This window comes from Castor canadensis, chromosome 11 (genome assembly GCF_047511655.1).
Source record: "Castor canadensis chromosome 11, mCasCan1.hap1v2, whole genome shotgun sequence".
In the NCBI taxonomy this organism is placed as follows: domain Eukaryota; kingdom Metazoa; phylum Chordata; class Mammalia; order Rodentia; family Castoridae; genus Castor; species Castor canadensis.
This window is the reverse complement of record NC_133396.1, coordinates 94,594,704-94,617,216: the sequence shown is the minus strand read 5'-3', so window position 1 is coordinate 94,617,216 and position 22,513 is coordinate 94,594,704. Positions and strand designations below refer to the sequence as shown.

Sequence of the window (22,513 nt, the reverse complement as noted above, 5' to 3'; positions counted from 1 at the left end):
CATTTCTGCTTTTTGGAAATTTCTGTGTAGATCATTTAAAGTAGTTCTATAAGCATTTTAAATCAAAAGGTATAAACTGTACCCAAATAATATGTACATATTAATAAAATGTTTTGCATATCTAATGAGAATGTTTCATACAGAAATGTTCAGTGAAAAATAAAGTGGAACTATAATGCAGAATTGTTCCCATAAATATTAACACAGAGGGTAATTGCAGTGTTTCTACACTAGATCTGTTGATCTGTTTCCAGATTTTAGAAATTACTCTTTTTAGATTTTGTGTAAGATTAGCCTTCATTTTTATTTTTTAAAACCAACTGTTCTCTTCAGAAAACTAAAGTTTTAAGTATCAGAAAGCCTATTTTTAGTGCTTTCCCTATAGAACAGCAAGTCTTTTGAAGAGGGAGATGTCCTAATTAAATATATAAACCAACATTAGTGACTAAGTTAAAATAGATTGAGGCACTTTGTTATTTACATATATGATGGCTTGTGGTGGCCATCTTTTGTGTGGAGTTTTGTTTGCTTACATGCAGAATTATTGAAACTTTTTTAGTTTACTGTAGTCACTGGGAAAGTCAGATGATATGCATTCAAGGAGTTGAATATCTTAAGTTTAAAACTTTTGCAAATGACTTTTTTTCCCTGTGTGTCATTTTTCCCTACTTGAAAATTTAGGCTGTTTCTACCACCTTCACAGTTGCCAAGGGTAAAAGAAATTGGTGCTTCTAAATAAATTGATGCTTATAAAAATAAAATTTGAGTTCTTAGGCAGAAAGTATGGTCTAAACCCAAGGTAATAGTAATATTTGTCCATTACAGTAAAAATCCCTATCTAAAGAGTACATGTCCAAAACAACAAATTGATGTCAAGAATTCAATTCAAGAGCAACTTGTAGACTGCCTATCAGACTTATGATGTATAGACACCTCCGAAGTGTAGACCTGTGTTTTCCTTAGAGAGGAAAACTTTAAATGTCAAAGGAGAATTTACTTGTATTTTTCTCCTTTATATTTACTAAGTTGGGAGCTCAAGATATGAAAGGAGAATACCTTTTTAGCATTTGTTTTAGAGTTAGAAGTTAGATCTATTCCTTTTAGTTAACAGAAAATACCATTGAAACAGTCTTACCATCATTATAAAGTTAATCAGAATTTTATTGTTTTGTTCTTTTTTGTATGTTTGAAATAATTTTGTTAAATGCCTTTGAAGCTCTTGACAGTTCAGTGCAAGTTTCTTTGAAGATTCACATAAAATACCTGTGACAAAAATTTTAATTTAAAGATATGAAAATTAGGGATGAGCTATGCAAGGTCAGCTGATGATTTAAGAATTAGGCTTTTTTTTTTCCTGTGGTATTCATGTATGTGGGGAAATTGTTACCCTTTTTATGAATGTTAACTGATTCACTTTTTCTACTTTAAAATATTTTCTAAAGGCATCATTAACCATTGTATATGCTTATTAGTATAAATTTTTTTGTGATCTTTGTTAACTTTCATAAAATTTTGGTTAAGTCATTCAGAAAGCTGATTTTCACTGAGTTGTACACCTGTTCCTTTCAAATCTTAGTATGTTTTCGGATGGTATTTAAATGTTTCTGGACAGTGGGGGAAGGAAGTTGTCAAACTGCCCTCATTTATGACCACAGACATACAAATTTTAAGGCCTTCAACATCTGAAGAAGAAACCAAAGATACAGTAAACACTTCCTAAACCTATAAGACAAGCATCAGTTATTAAAAAAAAACCAAACTTGGTAGATTAGAAAAGTTATTATACAGCTTCTGAATTGGAAATGAGACATTTTTCCTCATCCCTTATGCATGTGGGTAAAGCAGCTATGAACAACATGGTTGAATCTTCTAGTGATTATTTTGGTTGCCTAGTTAAACTTATTTCCTGCATAACAAAATACGATCTTTGGTCAAAAGGAAAGATAGGATATAGTTTTAAATATTCTCTACTAATAACTAGTTGAATGGTGCTTAACTCAGTGGAGAGGCAGAAATTATTTTATAATAAGCTTGTTTAATTATAAATGTTTAATTATAAATGTTCAACATTTGAGTTTGCAAAAGATCTAGATCTAAATGTGTATTTTTAACATAAATAAATGTGTATTTAAACATAAATGTATGTATGTTCTGTTTTTTTACCATTTTGAAAAGGTGGAGGAAGAGCAGCATTTGTTCTTGTCTCATCTCACATGTTTTCTGGGATAGTTAATATAGCTTGATGAAACTTTTACTGTGGAAACAAACCTTGATTAAATAGATAGACTAAGAGAAGTAAACCCAAATTAACAGGTTCGTTTGGAATATCAAGGTAATAGGATTTTTAAGTACTTGTAATTGTGGTTCGATTGAGAGAATCTGTTATGCTTCCTGAAGGGTACAACTTTTTGTGCTTGTTTATGGTTGAGCTATATTTTTTATATACTCTCATGTGACTTATTTAGTTTGGTTAAGGAGGGGAATAAAATGGGAGAGATTTTCTTAGACATGTTTTCTTTTAATCTATTAAATTGAATTGCTGTCCCATCTGTTATTAAGATTACCAGTAGATTATTTTGGTTATAATTTATGAATATCTTTGATTATAGAAAACAATACTTCATTTGGGAATACATTTTGTACATTTTAAGGTGCTTCCTCTTCCCCAGTTTTATTTAACATGTTTTTAATGTTATAAAGTGCTATTCTTTTTAACATATCAGACTAATACAATTTTTTTCAGCCTCAAGTTCTATCTTAGAAAATAATTTATTTGTGGATACCTTCAGGGTCCAGGGGATCCTGAATTTTTTTTTTCTTTCTAACAAGCTTTTCTTACTATTTGTAATGTTTTAGCCCAAAAAGTATGCACTGTCTCCTGAACCGTATGACTATAATGTTAATTAACCCTTTCCCCTGCCACAACTTTGCCTCCTTAACCTCATCTTCATCCCCAGTTTTTTAAACACCATATCTACCTTTGGCTTATTACAGACTCAAGAATGAATAATCCGTCAGAAACCAGTAAACCATCTATGGAGAGTGGAGATAGCAACACAGGTAAGAGAAAGTTCTCCGATCCAGCTTTTTAATTAGATCTAATAGAGCTGAAAGAAGAAACTTTCCACTTAACTTGGATGTGTACTTGGCAAATACAGAGCAATTTGCATATTGAGTTGTCAAATATGATTTAGTACTTGTAGGAGCTAGGATTATGTTTGTTTAAACATTATCTAATTTTCTTCTGTAGATTGCTTCATCCTGCCTCCTCTATCAGAGAAACTACAGAATAGGAAATAGTCCCTTGGGATGGATGTTCTGGTTCTGAATTGTGAATTTACCACTTAATAACTGTGTGACTTTAGGCAGTTTTCCCAATCTTTTTGAGACTTAATTTATCCACTTGTAAAATGGGAATATCTTGCAGGTAACTATGAGTATTAAGATAGTATATGTGAAGTGTTAAGCACAGTGCCAGCTGTACAGTAACCATTCAGTTAATAGTTTCTTTGGTTATTGGTGTTAATCAAATAATAAATCTTACCTACCTCCATTTGGCATAAATTATGATACTGTCAGTAAGTAAGTTACAAACACACACTTCTAATACATCCTTTTATTTCCTTTTTTTAAAATTTACACTTAATTAAACTTTTTATCAGGAGAAGACTAATTATCATATAAATGAGAAAAATGAATCCTCATGAGAGGTAAATCCATAAAAAAGGATATAGTTTGTCTCCACAGCCCATACTGTCAAGTCAGTATATTGACTATTTGATTTTATATCTTAATCCTCTGCCAGAGACAGTTTCTGGTGAGGCATAAATTAAAATACTACACCATATTAAGAAGGAAATTGTAGAACTGGACATGTGGTGAATACCTGTAATCATTGGCACTCTGTAGTGAGGCAAGAGGATCAACAGTTCAAGGCCAGCCTGGGCTACAGAGCAAGACCCAGTCTTAAAAAATAAAACAAGAAATAATTGTGGGCAGGGATGCCACAATCATTGTTTCTAAAAGTAAACTAGGTTTTTCGCTTGCAGAGAGGGCTCCTCCTTTGACTCATTTTATAATATGCCTAACTATGGGAGATGGTAAGAATGAGAATCACTATTGAAACTTTGTTTTCTACCGACCCCGCTGGTCACGGGATATTTATTTTGTAGTAGATGGATGAGTTGAACAATTGCGAGTTTCCTGTCTACATCTCTTTCATTGTAAATTGTACAATGGAATTGCTGATTAACCTTTTAATCTCTAAAATGTATCTAACTCTTCACAGAAAACTGAGCTGTAAGAAGTCACATGTTCAGCCCTGTTGTACTTAACCTGTCTCCTGATATCTAATTGAGGCTAGCCAAATAGGCTACTGGTATCTCCCAAGAAGGGGAAGAGCAGCATTATATTTAGTCCTGGTATCCTTCCTGTTATTTTTTTGTCCCCTTTTTGGATCCCATCTTTCTTTATCTTATTGCACTAACACCTATGCTTTAACCACTGCCAAAGGTGTGGGACTTATTTGTAGTCATTTCCCTTAAGAGGCTGTGAGAGAGTAGAGAGGACACTCCTGTCTACAGAACTGCTTCAAAACAAAGGAGACATGCTTTTCTTCTAAGGGGAGACCTGCAGAATGATTGGAGAACACTGAAAGTAAACATGTCAAACCCTCCTGAGAGCTCCTGTATTTACTTTAACACCACAGTTTCAGTAACTACCATTTACTGAGTACCTACAACATATTTTTAAAAATCTTAATCGCTGTACACATTACCTGATTTCAGTTTAAATTCTCATGACCAGTTATATGTGAAGGAATGGGAAATTGAGACACTAAACCAGCTAGAAAATAAAGGCGGGGTTGGGATTAGTGCCCTACATATGATTTTTCTCATGAGCTGCAATAAATAGTACTGAAAATTTAAGCAACATTTGTTGAAACAGTTATGCAAATTTCTTGCCCTGTTATAATAGGGGACACCTAACAGGCCTGTTCCCATTGTAGAGCTGAGCTTTGTCTGTTTTAACTAGTTCCTTTTTTTGTTTTATTTTTTTGATGGGACTGGGGTTTGAACTCAGAGCTTTCTGCTTGCAAACAGGTGCTCTACTGCTTGAGTCATACCTCCATTCCATTTTGCTCTGGTTATTTTGGAGATGGGGGTCATGTAAACTATTTGCTCAGGTGGGCCTCAAACCATAATCCTTAGCCAGGTGCCAGTGGCTCATGCCTGTAATCCTAGTTACTCAGGAGGATCACTGTTTGAAGCCAGCCCAAGCAAATAGTTAGTGAGACCTTATCTTGAGGGGAAAAAATAAAATCACAAAAAAGGGTTGGTGGAGTGGCTTAAGGTATAGGCCCTGAGTTCAAACCCCAGAACCCCAGTGGGAAAAAAAAAAAAACAAGTTGCTAGGATTACAGAGATGCCTGTAAAACAGATTTGTAAGAGCTACTGCTAATGAAGTAACATAAATGGATCAAATGTGAGATGATCAGCCATCCTAACTAAGAAGCATAGCAGCTCACTTCCTGTTTGTCCACTACTCCACATGTTGCCTTAGTAAAAGTACAAGTGACTTCTACTGTATATGGACCTTTACATTCACTTGAGAATAACAGAAACTGTCAATTTCTCAAATATTAAGGGGCTGGCATTGTATTCTTAGCACCTCTCACTGATGTCAGTTTATTAGATGACCATGTTTGATGTATTAGAAATAAAATTGTATCTTATTTGGATAATTATATGCCTATGTGTTGATTTTTGTTTTAAAAATACAGTTTTGTTTATTAGTTGTGATTTTTTTGTAGTTTATGGAAAACAAGTAAATATTCAAAAGGAAAGAACCTTAGCATTATAATAAAACTGAAGTCTCACATTTTCTGGATTCAGAATACTTTTGTGTTGATTATCTTTTCCTGAAATGTTTGTAGTTACAAGAATTAAGGGAAATGATACTGTAAAATTATTTAAGATTGTTTTGATATGTTGATTGCCTTTTTCTTACCAGTAATTTAAGTTAAGCCAGATCTGAATTGCATTTTTGTCATATAACCCTCACGTTCACAGAAAGTCTGTCATTCAAATTGGCCTATTCTATATGTAAAATAGAATATACTGTGTCTACTTGGGTTTACTAGATACAGTGCAAAAAGATAAGAGTCTGTTAGTCTTCAGGGGGTTAACAATCCATTAAAAGAAAGGGTAGACACACAGTTGATTGATTTTGGTTGATTATGGTAAGTAATATAAGAGCTGATACAGAGAAGAACCTTAGTGTTAAGTTGGTGTTTCGTTGAAGAAATGTTTATATGCCAGATGAAAGGAACCATCAGGGTGAGGAAGAGTGAAGAAAGAAAAATAATTGATAGAGCCAGAGTAGGGTAGAAAAGCTAGATTACAAAAGTACACAAAATGAAGAGTTCACTTTGAAAATCAAAAATATATATACCCCTTTCTCCAAAGTTAGGAAGCAGAAAGGAAGATTTTATTTTGTCTACAGTGTGCAAGGTGCCTACTATATGCTCAGTTAAGATCACTAAAATTGAATCCAATATTGATTTTGTTCTCAAGAAATTTATATTGCAAGAAAAAAGCCACATATGAAAATGTAACATCAGAATTTGATTCATAAAAAGTATGTGTGAGCCCACAAGAATTCAGTATAGAAAGAAATTATTTCTAGCTAGATCCTGAACACCTTTGAAGAATGTAGAGCTTATGCTGTCCCTTGAAGATTCCGTAGCATCTAAATGTGATGGTGGTGGGTAGTATACATTCAACATGAAAAAACAGTAAGACCTAAAATGGGGAGGAAGAAATCTGTCGAAAATGTCTCTAGTTCCTTCAGAATGTTTCCATTGTATCATGTGACTTCTAGATCCTTTATCATTTAGTCACCCTCAAAATTAGACAGTATTCTGGTTCATACTTTAATGCACCCATTGATTGTGAATTATTTTTTACAATTAATGAAGGTAAAATAAAAAATTTTAATATAAACTTAATATGAATTTTTCTGATATTTGTTTTGAAATATTAAAACTTAATCTCTTAAGGCAGTAAACCTGCCAGGTTCACACTTGAAAGCCTAGGTACTCAGGAAGCAATGGTCAGGAGGATCACAATTTGAAACCAGCCTGGGCAAATAGTTCATGAGCCCCTATCTGGAAGAAACTAATCACAAAAAGGGCTGGTGGAGTGGTTCAAGGTGTAGGCCCTGAGTACAAGCCCCAGTACAGCAAAAAAAAAAGCAATAGATTTGTGTTGATTCATTGAGTTTGTAGTTAATTAACTGTATTTTTTAACCTGAATTATGACATATCCAAAACACCCCTATCCTGTCCCTTTTCACTTCATTTTTCATTCAAAAGATCACTTCCAAGAATATGGAGATATTTATGGCAAATGAAAAGGCCAAAGAAATTTATTAATATATTATTATAAAGTAGCATTCCAAAAATATCATCAAGAGAAGTTCCTAGTAACTAATGATATATTCATTTTGTGGTATTTACTAGTGCCATGACTGATATTAGAAATTGTATTTACACCCAAACAAAGGACGACTAGACATTATTTCTTCAACATGAAGAGAAGGGATCTTGCCTGAAAGACACACTTGCTATTCTCCATAGTACTTTAAAATTTTGATGCCATGAACCAGCACTTTAGAAACATGTCCAGATAAAATGCCAGCATTTTCAGGAGAAACCTCAGAAAATCACCAGGGAGTAGGCCTCAAAGTTATCATCAAACCAGAGAAGAGCAATTGAAGATTTCAGATTTCAAAAGATGATCTTCCCTTTGAACTTAGGTTTGTCTGTAGGGTTATTTCTGATACTGTTATTTCTTTTATTCTTGTTATTATCTTAATGTTTATTATATATTTTGCTGTGTATGCTACATTCTACACCGTCCAGGGTGCTCTTGTAAGCCTAAAGGTAGAAATCCCGATACTAATTTTTCTTGAGTTCTTTCATAGTGAAGTTTTAAATAGTGAGTAATTTCACAGGTCTCTAAAAATTGCTAAAACACTTCCAGAGAGCCTCTGGAGCAAAGTGAAGATAAAGTACTCTGTTCATGTTGGTCTAGAAACAAATATCAAACACCCATCTGAAAGGTAGACCTTCCTCTAGTGTTTGATTTGATAGATGTCAGTTATAGGATATGATTTTTTAAGACATTCTGACTACTGCATATTGAGAAATTTGCCCTTGTCCTGCCCACCCTGTTTTTTTTTAAACATAGGAGGAGGAAAAGGAGCTACAATTACTGAACCTGTAAGAGAAGTGACTTCTGAATTATAATTATGTTGTCGTGTTAAATGAGTGACAGAGCAGTTCATCCTTTTGACAAGAGATAACCCAGTCACAAATTTAGAATTTTAAAAGTAGTTTCCATTTTTATTTATCACTAGTAGAAATGTAGAATGCTAATGAGAAGATCTGTTTTAAGAACAAATTATCAGAGATTGTCTATAATTTTCTTCTTTCTCCCTTAGAGGGTAGCTTAGTTTGATGTCATGGTTACTCTTTTCATAATTTTTTTCCCAACAGGAATAAAAGAATTTTGACATAAAAGAATTTTCCAGCTGTGTTACACTTTACATCTTGCTTGAAGCAAAAGCTAGACTCGATTATTCTTTCAATTAGATCCATTATATAGCATCCTGGCCCAGAGCAGTGGCAGTAGAAACTGGGGAGAGAGGTCAAATTTAATGAGCCATTGGGGGGAGGAGGAGAGAAGATTGAGAGGGAGTTTTGTTTTGTTTTGTTTTAAGAACAAAGAAGGGAAGAAGGAAAGGGCATAATGTAAAATCAACACCTGTATTTGGTTTGGGGCTAGGATAGCACTTCAGTTCTTACATTTGAGGTACCTTGTACTACTTTCAGATGAAAGCATGGCCAGTTAAAGATAGTGATATGTTCCTAAGAAGAGAAATCTGGGTTACTTACAGAAGCATGGGTATCCTTAACAGGGAGATACTACTGGGAAGAGAGTGAAATAGACAAAAGAAGGACCAAGGACAGAGCTCTTACACACCATTGAATGGGCTGGCCCATGCCCTGTCCAGTAGGGTGGCAAGTAGCTGCAATTGACTATTTAAAAGTTTAAATTACATAATATTAAGAATTCAGTTCCTTGGTTACACTAGGCACGTGTTTAGTGCTCAGTAGCCATGTATGGTTAGTGGCTACCACATTGGTAGCTCTCAGAACATTTCCAGCATCACAGAAAGTTCTGTTGAACCATAGAGGTCAGAAGTGAATCAGCCAGCCCGTTCACGGAATTGTATTCATTGTGGTCAAGAGTTCAAGACAGAGCCAGATATGGTGGTACATCCCTGTCATCTCTGCACTCAGGAGGCTGAGGCAGGTAGATAGTAAGTTTGAGCCCAGCTAGGGTTACATAGCAAGACCCTGTCTCAGAAAAACAAAATAGAGTCTAAGACATAGTATGCTTAAAATGTGACGCTTGGATTTGACAGTTTGTGGTTAGTGGGGAGCTTTTAAAAAGTTTAGGTAAGTTGTTGAAAAAAAAAAAAAACATGGGTGGAGATGTGAATGAATGGTTGAGGAAGGATGATGATAAATATAGTCAACTCTTAATGGAAGTTCTATGAGGGGCTTACAGAGCTAGTGGTTAAGAGCTCAGACCCTGAAGCCAAACCACCCAGATTCATATTCTGGTTTTTTTTTTTTTTACTTACTAGTTATGTTACTTTGGCCAAGTTTCTTTCTGCACCATGGTTTTGTTAGCTATAAGCTAGAGTTAAGTAACAATAATAGTATTGGTTTGTATATGGAAAGCAAGAAGATGTGTGACGCAGTAAGTGCTCAGTATAGCCATTTGTAATGAGTATGGTAATGGCAGTGTGAAAGACAAATTAAAAATGGGAAAGTAGGTCAGAAAGATCCTCCCAGTTGAGCAATATGGGCATTTATGTGTTAAGGAAAATGACAGGGTGAAGAAAGAATAGACAATTCAAAATCAAAGTTCTGAAGAAGAGAGATGTTGGGTTTTTAAGAACTGTGGATAAAATGGCCTAAACTAGAAGAAGCTCCCACACCCCCACTTCAGGTGGAGAAATAGTGTGAAGGAGATAAAAACAGGTATAGATAATACATATTTAGTAGAAGCAAATGTAAGAAAGTGCTCTAAATAAGATTAGGAACAGAGGCAATTAGGGATGTCCTGGTGGTACTGAGAAAATGAAAACAGAAATAGAATACAATAAGGAAGTCTGGAGTAGGGCTGGGAGTAAACAGTTCATCCAGAAAAAGAAACAGGAATTATTTGTTGCGAAGGATCCTAATTCAAGCGAAGAGCTGTGGCATCAGATACAATCAGAAGAAAGAGTTGATTTTGTGTTCCTGAGGAAGGCAGGAATCTGCCACCATGTAACTGACTCACACCTTATTGGAAAGATGTGAGTAGGGAGGCTTTGACTAGGTTGGGAAACTGGAGATAGATGGAGGAGGGTAAATGGCAAATTTTTCTTTGTCAACAAAATGTGAGTATGATATTAGGTTATATGGACTTACTTTCTTGTTTCCTTAGCCCTTGGTGTATTACCATTTATGTTAAATATTTAGGTTATTTGAAAAAGATGGTCTCAGCAATTTATAGGTCACAATTAAAATTAATTCATTTTTCTGCAGTTGAAAATAAAGTTAATGAAAATCTGTTTAATGGCATCTTTCATCAGATAGATTTAACAAACACTATCTACCTACAGAAATCTTCACATGTGTCACTGATGTGCGTTTACCTACAAGGTGATACAGAAGAACATTCTCATGCTATTTCTTAGAAAGTAAAGGATAACACAGTATGATTGTTGTAGAAATCACACATATATAATAATCATCCATCCTGAAGGTGACCCGTATCATCAATTTTGATTATGCTTCTTGTTTTTGTAGTGTTATAGAACCTTTCTGTTGCCATAAGTGATTCTCTTTCTAGATTTCCATTATCCCAGATTTCTCTCAATTTGATGATGGCTCAGATGGAAGACGCTTTTTTCATACACACTAAAATATAAACAGTAGCTAAGTTTTCTTGAAAAATCTTTTGCCATGATCTTTTTCCATGTTTGCTTGACTTTTGAACTTCATTTGGAATTTGTATTTTCTTATCAAGATAATACAGTGACAAGCAGATACTGTCATTGTTTCCTGTAAGATGTTAGGAATTTAGGTAATTGGTAAACTTTGCATTGACTGCGGTAAATCTACATGGAAATCTGTGAATAATGTACTTTTCTTTATTATATAGGTTTAGTTGAAGTACTACCACATGATTTTCATACAGTGCAGTACTATCTAAAATAAGGTGCTGAGTGATGAAAAATAACTTTCATAAATTCTATGTTCCAAAATCTCTCAGGCCTTCATTCAAAAAATTGTTATTCTTATTTTCACATAGCATCCAACAGGAGTACGTTTTATGTTACTTGGCCTGTACGGGATTATATATAAGCAGTCAGATGGATGAGACTGGCTTCTGTAAGTAAATGAATAGGCAATAGTTAGCATAATGGTTTCAAGGTTCATCCACATTGTACCATTCCTTTTTATAGCTTAATAATAGTCTATTGTGTGAATATACCACAGTTTGTTTACTCATTCATCTATTGAAGGACATTTGGGTTATTTCTACTTTTTGCTGCAATGAACATTTATGTACATGGATTTCTTTGAGTATCTGTTTTTGATTCGTTTGGGTATGTATCTAGTGGTAGAGTTGCTGGGTCAAATGTTAAATCTGTATTTTAACTTTTTAAAGAACCACCGCACTGTTTTTCATATTAGCTGACCATTTTTCATTTCCAGGATCAAGGTATAGGATTCCAATTTCTCTGTGTCCTTGACAGCACTTCTTGTTTTCCTCTTAAAAAAAAAAAATTACACGCATTCTAACGGGTTAGATAATATAATTTAAAAGTAGCAAATCTTCATTCATTTTCTGGTAAATAGTATTAGAAACTGAAACATTTTTTCTAACAGTGTTTCTTTCCATGCATCTCCATTATGGTCAGAGTGTCTCATTATAATAAAAAGTGGTTAATAATAAAGTGTGCTCACATCTGAGCCATTAGATTATTCACTTCCCTCACCTTGGTGGTTCATGCTTCACTGCATGTATAAACTCAGTTTTCCCTCTTCTTAGCCACACTAAATCTCTCAAAGCACTTTGCACCTTTCTTAGAGCAAACCGATATTCTGCTTGAGGACAGTGTCAGTACCTTATACTTGTTTGTTTTGCCTGAGGGCAGTGACAGTACCATACTCTTTTTGTTGCTATCTTTTTTGTAGTACTTGTCTTTTAAATTTTTCTTGTCTATCACTCATACCTGAGTGTGTGGTCCTTGTGGTATAGAACATGACTTGTTTGTCTTTAGAACCCTAGGACCTAACACTGTATCTAAAATTGTTAGTTAGGATTCTTGGATTTTATTTTTTAGCCTGAGTATAGTGTCTTCTACTTTAGCTGTAGAAACGTTTGACATTTCCTTCTCCCATTCAGTCTTTCCAGTTAATTCCATCTCATACTCTTAAGATCAACTGAAATTAAAACCACAACTATTACCTGTACACCCTGAGCAGACTCTTCCCCTTTCTTCTTTATTTTCCCATATCATTTATTTCTATCTAATATTTCTGGTTTTTTGTCCCTTTCTCCGCACTAAAATATAAACTCTATGAAGACGTGATTTTTGTCTCTTCTTCACTGCTGTACTGCCTGCCATGTAATAGATACGTGATAAGTATTTGTTTAGTGAATGAATATGTCCGAAGACTACTTCAGAGGAAGGGCTGTTACTGTATTTAATTTTATAACCTCAGAACACCAATATCTGAAATAACAAGTTTTGGTAAATATTTGTCAACATTTTTTATTACAGCAGGTTTTCTTTTTTTTATATTATGTATTTTTGTTGTTGTTTTTCTCTTATTACATCAGGTTCTTTCCTATGTGATAGTCTTGTGTCTCATTTATTACTGCTTTTTATACCTAAATATTTATATAATAGTGTGAATGAATCACTGCAGAGGCTAAGAATTGATTAAGCCTAGAAAGGGCAATCACTACCTACCTAGAAAGATTTTCCAAGATGTCAAAATATTGTAATACTTAAAAATAAAAAATTTACAAATACCATAGGTAATAAGTACAAATACCATATTTTCATCCCATTTCCCCAAGAGGCAGAGTCACAACACTTAATAGTATTAAGTGCTAATACTATTAACAATGATCTGCTATAAAGCATTGTACCAGAATACCAGAAGTCAATTAACCTTATGTTATTTAGTGCTTTATGACTTAACAAAGAGCTTATTATCATTTTTATAAGAATTAGAATCAGTGTGTAGAATTTTGGTAGACTCTGTGAGAGTGAAATATTTGGTCCTGGAGAACTTCATATTAGAAATGTTAATCTCTGAGTGCTTGTCTCTGTTTTTCATAATCTCATCTTTCAACTTTGTTGGTCTATTAATATGTCTTGACCATATTTCTGTATTGGTGCAGTCTTTTTCCCCCAGCTTTATTGAGTTATGACTTCAGTGTAATGGTGCACAATCTTGAAATCTTCACATGGATAATCTCTTCATACAGATAAAGGCAGCAACTTGTGACAAAATGTACAACTATAAAAATAGTGAAATTCCTGCATATGGCTTATGGAAATGACTAATTACATTTCATACCAGGATAATTTGTAATTCTTTGGCACAATATGTACTTTTTTTTAATTTTCAGTACCGGGGATCAAAGCCATCATTAAGTTTTATGCCAGTTCCAACCCCAGTTGTTTCAGTCATTGCTTCTGCATTCTCTAAAACTGCCTTATGAATGTTTGTCACTGTTTTTAATTCTGATGTTATACATTTGTCTTGTAGTTCTACCTTTTGAAGACAAACTATTTTACTATATTTCTTTTGAATCCCTTCTTCTCTTTGGAGGTATTTAGAATTCTAAGTACGTAAATAAAAAAAGTGTCCTAATGAGTTTTGGTAACTGAAGTCTGGTACTTAGTTTCACTTGAATATATTTCCCTTATTAAGTCATTTTGCTTGCTTTCCAGGCACACAAACCAATGGTCTCGACTTTCAGAAGCAACCTGTGCCTGTTGGAGGAGCAATCTCAACAGCCCAGGCCCAGGCTTTCCTTGGACATCTCCATCAGGTAGAATGTTTTGCTCAACCAGAAGTGAAAATAAGACAGAGACATAAAATGCTAGGACCTGGGCAAGTTATTTTAGAATATAAAACTTTAAATATTAAATTTTAATATTAAAGCCTAGTGCCAGTCACATCCAGTTGTATCATTCTGAAGGGTTAGTGTGGAATCATTATAGTTCATTTGTAATAGAGAAACTTCTCTCTATAACTTTTAGATAAAAATAATCAATATTAATATCTGAAATTTAACAATGTATTTTAATATAATCTAGGAAAAACATCATTTTAATTTTCTTCTAAGAATATATTCAAAGATCCAACACATTTTTCTGTTTTTTTTTTTTAAAGAGAAATCACAATTTTGATAGACTTTAGTCAATTGTGTGGCACATGGTAAGCATCTTTAAATGGTTTAAATATGTTATGATCTGTGTTAGTCAGCTGCCCAACACTGTAACAAAATACCCACACAATGAACTAGAAAGGAGGAAAGATTTATTTTGTCTCACAGCTTCAGAGCTTTGAGCACTTGGTGGGGTAAAGCTGCTTACCTCATGGTGACAAAGAAACGGAGAAAGACAGGTGAAAGAACTGAGGTCCTAAGGTCACCTTCAAGTCCACACTGTCCATAACCTTGCTTCCTCAAACTAGGCCCCATGTCCTAAAGGTTCCATCACTTTCTGATAACTTTATCAGCTAGGGCCAAGCCTTTCAGTTATGAGACTTCAGGGGACATTTATGATCCAAACCATGACATGGTCCAAACTTTTTTTTTTTTTTTTTTTTAATCCCTGAAGTTGCATAGATGATACTGTAAATCTGCCTACTAGGTCCAAATTCCAAGATGATTGCAACTCTTCTTGCACTAACTCTAAGACCTCCAGGTCTAGCCACTGATTACCAAAGTCTGCTTAAACGAAAATAACGAAAATCGAAGAACTGTATTTGAAACCTTGACAATTTTGAAACCTCTATCAAGGCAGAAGTACCTGAATAATTGTTCATCACCTGGTTAGACATATAATTAACATACAAGTGGATTTCCAACTTACTTCCTGATCAGTTTAGCACATTAACCCTTCCCTTAGCATAGTTATAAATATGCATATGCAAAATAGGTTATTTCTTACCATTAATGATAAGCTCCATGAAGACGGGAACCTTTTCTTATTTGCCTGTGTCCCTAGCATTTACCAAAAAGCTCAAAATATATTAGGTTTTTGGTAATTATTTGTTAAATAAATAAAACATGGAAATACAGAAGAAGAATGATTAGCTCATCCTGTACAGTCTAAGATGTTTATAGTATACAGTGTGATTTTTTTTTTTTTTTAGCATTTAGGAGACTGAGACAGAATCTCAACTTTAAGACCAGCCTGGGCTGCATAGTAAGAACCTGTCTCAAAAAATAGAAAAACAATAAAAGAGAAACTGACTAAATGGAGTGGTAAAGGGATGCTCTTATTTTTTATTTTTAATTCTCTATTTTGAAAACTTTCAAATCTACAATTTCAACAATATTAAGTGTTCATATGAAATCATTAATTCTTATCATTTAACCATACTTTATCTCTCCTTGTGTGTTTGTACACATATAAAATATTAACATTTTTGTTAAATCATTTGACAGTAAGTTGAAGATGTTGTGCTCATATAAATACTTCACCCTGTTTTTCAAAAAAACCCAACATTTTCTTACAAAATTACAACACAAATATCAAATTCTAGAAACTTAGCATTAATGCAATATTATTTTATATGATCATTATTTAAATAGTTCCTGTCTACTATTCAATCTGTACCTTGTATTCAGTTGTCATGCCTATTTTGTCATCTTCAGTCCAGAACATTTGCTTAGTCTCTCTTTATCTTTCATAGCACTCACATTTTTGAGGTTAGAGGCCAACTGTTTTATAGAGTTCCTCATAATTTGGGTTTGTTTGATTGTCCCCTTATGATTAGATTCATAGTGAGTGCTTGGAAAGAAATGCAACAGAAGTGATGTTCAGCCCATCTTAGTGCATTATATCAGAAAGCATATGTGATATTGCCTTGTCCCATTATTATGACACGAGTTTTATCATTTGACTACAGTAGTGTTAATCATTACATCCTGTAAATGTAGCTGTTCCTCCTTGTAATTAAGAACCAACAAGGTGATTTCTTTGAGACTGTATAAATAGCCTGTGCTTCAACAAACTTTTACCCAGAAACGACTGATTTAAATAAAGTCACATAAAACTTTACTTCCTTTAAATGTTTGTACCTGAAACTCTTTCCTCTGGCTCCTTAGGTGACTTTTTCTAACCCCTTAGGTCTTAAACATACTATCTCTTCAGATAGGCCTCTCCTGATTACACTGGGTCCAAATATTATATAAATTTGGGGAGATTGAGTTTTTTTGTTGTTGTGTTTTCTTTGCAGATGATTCTTATCTACTAACAGGACTTCCTAAATAAAGGGCATAGCAGTCAGTTCATTTTGGCTCTTAATTCTGTGAACTCCACAACAACACTTACATTTGATGTCAGGACATCTTAATGTGATATGATATATTCAAAATGGAACTCATTATCTTCCTTGTTAATGATACTACATTTTCTAGGCTCCTAGATTTTCACCCTGGAATAATCTGCAACTCTTTTTCATCTATATCCAGTTGCTTGTATCCTTATGTAGTACCTTGCAATACCTTTCATGTTTCCTACTTTTTATTCCCACTGCCACCATGCTGGTTTGCACTTCCTTTTATTATAGCCTAGTTTATGGTCTCTTTCTCCCTTCATTACCCATTACTTTGTAGTGTTCCTCATTTGTGCTCGTCTGCTATCTCATCATGATTAGATTCAGGTAGTCCATTTTTGGTAGGAATACAACATAAGTAATGTATTTTTTACAGTGCATTGTAGTAGAGGTTCATGTCTTATTACTGTAATTCTAACTATACATAATCACTTGTCTACCATGTATCCCCCTCTGTAAAGTTACTATTTTACCCTTTGTAATTAATATCTGTGGAGAAATAGTTGAGAACATATAGATATACTATAATCCTCAAATTTTGCCCATTTGTTAGATAATCCATTGTTAATTCTTGTCTGAATCACTTATTGTTATGGTTGCCAAAAGATGGTTTTCTAACTCCATGTGTGTCCTTACTTTAACATAGCCATAATTTCACCTTTCTGAACGTACAAAGCATGAATATTGGATATTATGATAGACCTTCAGGTGTGTTTTATAGGACAGATTCTTTATTTTAGCTAGGTTTGTATATGTAAAATTTTTACTCTGGTTTATCGAAATTTTGGAATAAGAATAAGTACATGGGGGGAGAAGAGAAAAGAATAACTGTTTCTGTTTGTAATGATAAAATATGTAGCTCACTTGTTCTTATGTGTTCTTTACATGATATGGAAGATGAATTAAATTTTTTTAATCTACATATCTTAAGAATATAAACAGAATGTTAAATAAGGAGCCATCCACTACAAGTGTGACATGCCTGATTATACTCATTTAGAGTGGGAAAAAATATCTAGAAAACATTAATAGCATTTTTCAGTTGTGGTAAGGCAAACTATGAGCTTGTTCACAAAGTTTTAACCCCATAAATAAACTTCTCTGTGTGCTCACTTCTAACTCAGTGACGTGTGTGATGTTTGTGAATGATAATCTCTGGCAATGAGTGTCAACAGTTTATAGATTAGCATGTCCCCTGATTGCTTTACTTACATAGGTTCAGCTCGCTGGAACAAGTTTACAGGCTGCTGCTCAGTCTTTAAATGTACAGGTAAGCTGGGATATGGAATTATGGGTCAAATTTTCTATATATTTTTTTCCATAATGAACACATAATTTTATAAAAGGAACTACTTTGAAGTATGGCTATTATTTTTATTACTATTTATTTCAAGATTTTATTACCAAATCTCATAAAGATCCCAGTGATAATTATTGCCATTAGTGAAAATTAATTTTATATTCTGTTACTGGACATGAAGCAAAGGTGGACAAGAAAAGTCTATCTTCAAGGTTATGTATGTAAATTCCCTACACACAAGCCAAGTAATCTCTTCATCATTTTCCATGTGTTAGGGAAGCATAATGCAGAGGAAAGAACACTAGAAACAGAGGTGTCTCAGGTTTGAATTCTTATTCTGACACTAGCTGTGTGACCTTGGCAAGTCAGTTAACCTCCTGGTGCTCAGTTTTTTCTCTCTATTTAATGAGGAACATATATAAGATTGCCAGTTTCACTCTGCTCTAAAATGGTATGATTTTAAGAATTATACTTAAACCTGTTTATAAATATTGATGGGCAGATAGTCAGTTTTAAAACAAAACTTAAATCTGGCTTTTTACTTCTATGAACCATACGGCAAAACATGCAGAGTTCAAGTATTATGTGTTACTCCATAACATTTCAACCTGCTGCTTCCTTTCATTATAGTGTTTAGGCAGCCAGCAGTCAAGAAGGAAAAACAATATTCTGCAAGATTGATTTCAGTGTTGCTAAAAACGAAAGACCTTGGGTTGAGCATTCTTTGAAACCCAGTGGAATATGGACCTAGTAACACATGGAAACTGGAGAGAAAAGAAAAGGAGATAATGTGACCTTCCTTTCTGAGGGAGAGAAGGTGGAAAATTGCCTTGGTTGCCATGGTAAACTTACATCCCTTAGGAGATGTTGGCAAACAGGCTGTATCTCCAGTGCAGAATGTTTACAGTCCTGCACTGTAATTATCTTTCAATGACTGGCAGAATTAATCAGAGCTTTTATGTTAATTAGCCTTGTTGCAGTCCCCAAAACAGGTGGTGGGAAATATGCAAATCCATGCAGAATTTTAATGCTCTGCATAACCAGTTTTTAATTACCATAAAATTTTTCTCTCTACTCCTTTCGGGATATGTTTTCTCGACTGCGGCATTTTCCCTCAAGCTTGTGTGTTACTTCATGGAAGATGCAAGATTTATAGTTCTTTAAAATAATAGATGAAAAGTTCTGTGGGTCACATAGTCAACTCCTAAGATGGTATATGAAGAAATTTGAGTCTGACCACCATATGTCATAATGTTGGTGTGAAGGGTCTAATAGAGAAATGGATTAAAAATATATTCTTCCCTTTGCTCTTTATCTCCAGAGTGAAGGATTGGGGGTTGGGGAAAACTCTGTTAATTTGCAGAGGGACTAATTTTTTTCTTTTTAAAAATTATAATTAGTAACTTCCTGGAATTGGAATAAAAAGTCAAAAAACTTAGGATGTAAAACTAGGAAGTTACAGGCTTATCAGACAGGAGAAGAATGCCAGACACCTGTAATCCTAGCTACTCAGGAGGCAGAGATCAGAAGGATTATAAAAGCCAGTCCCAGGGAGATCATGAGACTCTTATCTTGAAAAAACCCATCACAAAAAGGGATGACAGAGTGTCTCAAGTGGTAGAGCACCTACCTATCAAGCATGAGGCCCTGAGTTCAAGCCCCAGTACTGCAAAAAAGAAGAAGAAAAAAAACCCAAACCACTACTAAATAGCCCATGTTTTAAATGAATTTTAAACTATAGAGCTGTAAGTACATTTCTTTTAATCTAGTATTTGAAATCTTTTATTTCCTACCTCACCTCACCCCAGTCTAAATCTAGTGAAGAATCGGGGGATTCACAGCAGCCAAGCCAGCCTTCCCAGCAGCCATCAGTACAGGCAGCCATTCCCCAGACCCAGCTTATGCTGGCTGGAGGACAGATAACTGGGGTAAGTTTTCACTGAGAAAATTGCAGTAAACTTCCTCTATGTCAGAACTACCATTGGCTGATACCTGATGATAGTTGTTCACTGTAGCTGGCAGTAACATGGCATTATTGTGTCTTTAGGGGACTTCCAACAGTGTAGATGCCTCAGGAAAAGGAGTTATTTTTGATGTAAGTTTTCAGGATTTCTTTTGTTATAATTGCAGATGCTCAGAATAAATTAAGGACTTTTTAAACCCACCTATCAGTTGTTGCTTCATTATGCAATAGAGTCATTGTCCATTAATGGTAGCTGTCAGTTTAGATTTATATCACTGCAGGATAGAACTTAAGGGTTTAGTACTTGAAGTGATTGTGTAATGCTCTAAAATAAAATATATAGTCTCATATCCTGACTTTGCAACCTGCCACCTGGACTAATCAGCTTCATCTCCCTGTACCTCAGTTTTTCTTCTGTTAGTAGGCATGTTAACAATACCTATCTCAAGTGCTATTACAAAGATCAGAGATAATAGATATAAAGCTCAAAAAACAGTGCTTGACATGTAGCATTCAATAAATGTCATTTATTTTTATTGGTCCATGTGACTATAATTAAACTTTAACTTTTCAGCTATCTTTATATTAAGACATCATTTAAAATACTTTTTTAGTGTTGAAAGTGTGTATTACATTATCTTTTTGTGGGGAGGAAGTTAGGGGAGTGATAATAGTTTTTATTCAATTCATATCACCATCAAACCCTCAAATTTTTTATTTTCTTCATTTCAGTTAAGTGCATTTTGGCACTGGAATGTTCTTTTAACAACTGTTGCAAAATTGTTTACAAAATCCTAGCAGTAGAGATTAATATACATATCTGTGTTATATAAAAATACAAATATATATGCACATGTCTTGAAGGGTATTTGAGTTTTTGAGCAGTTTGATTTTGATTCTTAACGTTATTTTGATTTTTAAGTTTCTAATGTCATGTCAGTTGCCACTAAATGACTATTTGTGACTATTTGTGCACTTCTGAGTATTACATGGTTCCTTTTTTTTTTTTTTTTTGGTGGTATTGGGGTTTGAACTCAGGGTCTTGCACTTGCTAGGTAGGCATTCTACCACTGAGCCATACCCCAGCCCCTACATGATTCCTTCTTGTTTGATTAGAAAACATGTCATCAAAAGGAAGGGCTTAGCACACTTACCTTAATTTAAGAGTATTTGAAATAAGTTGCATTATGAAAGCAAATTTAAATCTGCTCCAAGTACATTTCCTACTTTACTGTTTGCCTTTTGGCGACTAGTGTCTACAGTAGTAAGAGGCACTTGGGATTCTAGGTTCCAGTGGCCAGGTACTTCTATTAGACCTGGGCATTAGGATTCATTTGCATGTAAAGAGAGTGGCTGTCACCACCTGTTTCATAGAGGTAACATTGGAAAGAAGATGCAAAGTTGGAAAGACTTGATGCTTTCAGTGACAGAAATATTCAGAAAAAAATTAATAGGGACCTAAAGGGAGATTTAGAAAGGAAACAAATAGAGCTCATATTCTTTAGTCATATCTTAGAACATAACAGAAATGATGGAATATGGCAGGGATTCATGCTAATGGGAACAGGTGGGTCATATCAGTTCTTTTTCTGGTCACATCTGGCATGCTTGTTCCTCATTCATCTAACTAATAACTTGCTGTTCTGTTGGGTGTAAATTTCTTTTCATATCCTGTCAGCATTGATTCTTTCCTTCCTTACTAGTTAATTACTTTCTTGCCTGAACCCTGGGGCCCTGGACAAGGTTGAATATTGTTTATGTCTGGAGTGAGGAGTATCCTTTTAACTTATATATAAATTCAGTGTAGTTGGTTTGCATTGGCGACCCTGGTCCTTCAACCCTTCCATTGTTTGTTCTAATTTCCTTTAGCTCACTTTGACACCAGCCCAGCAACAGTTGTTACTACAGCAGGCCCAGGCCCAGGCCCAGCTGCTGGCTGCTGCAGTGCAGCAGCATTCAGCCAGCCAACAGCACAGTGCTGCTGGGGCCACCATCTCAGCCTCCGCCGCCACGCCCATGACGCAGATCCCCCTGTCTCAGCCCATACAGATTGCGCAGGTGAGTGGGGGAACTCACATCACTGGGGCAGTAAACAAGAAATAAAATGGTACATTTTATTTCATATTAAACTAGCTTTGTGATTGCTACTGTGGTCCTTAAAGGCCTAAGGAACTCTAGATCAATAAATTAAGTGGTACCTTTCTTACCACTGAATTAGAAATAATACACTTGTTTGCTTATTTGAGTTGGTATTATAAATACATAGCTGATTATTTGAATAACTGTTTTATATTAAGCGACAGTTCTTGAATAAGTAGCTGGCACATTTCTGAAGCAGGGGATTACTGTATTTATCTTAATTAGCTAATTACAGCAGGCATGGGTTCTTTCATATGCTCTGCAGTAAATGTTGCCACCCATGTGTGAGAAAGATAGCAAAGTCATCTCTGCTGTGGAGCAATTAGCACTGTGGAGAACTACATTAGAATGTTGTTTGGTTTCATTTTTCACATTTTAGGGAAAAGTTATC

At 34.6% G+C, this 22,513-nt stretch overlaps 1 protein-coding gene across 8 annotated transcripts in view; it reads left to right on the top strand.

Annotated features, from left to right (window-relative positions):
• Pou2f1 (POU class 2 homeobox 1) overlaps nucleotides 1–22,513 on the top strand; it is a 140,305-nt gene that overhangs the window by 70,067 nt on the left and 47,725 nt on the right. For 5 of the 8 annotated variants that reach the window (XR_012438848.1, XM_074047579.1, XM_074047576.1 and 2 more), the window contains 6 exons: nucleotides 2,995–3,060; nucleotides 14,101–14,201; nucleotides 17,937–17,990; nucleotides 19,829–19,948; nucleotides 20,068–20,115; nucleotides 21,853–22,041. Coding sequence is in view for 7 of the 8 variants with exons in the window: in XM_074047579.1 (XP_073903680.1) it covers nucleotides 2,995–3,060; nucleotides 14,101–14,201; nucleotides 17,937–17,990; nucleotides 19,829–19,948; nucleotides 20,068–20,115; nucleotides 21,853–22,041 (578 nt within the window). In the remaining variant the exon portion in view is untranslated. The remainder of the gene's footprint in view (nucleotides 1–2,994; nucleotides 3,061–14,100; nucleotides 14,202–17,936; nucleotides 17,991–19,828; nucleotides 19,949–20,067; nucleotides 20,116–21,852; nucleotides 22,042–22,513) is intronic. The other 3 variants (XM_074047577.1, XM_074047582.1, XM_074047578.1) reach the window with 2 other exon arrangements.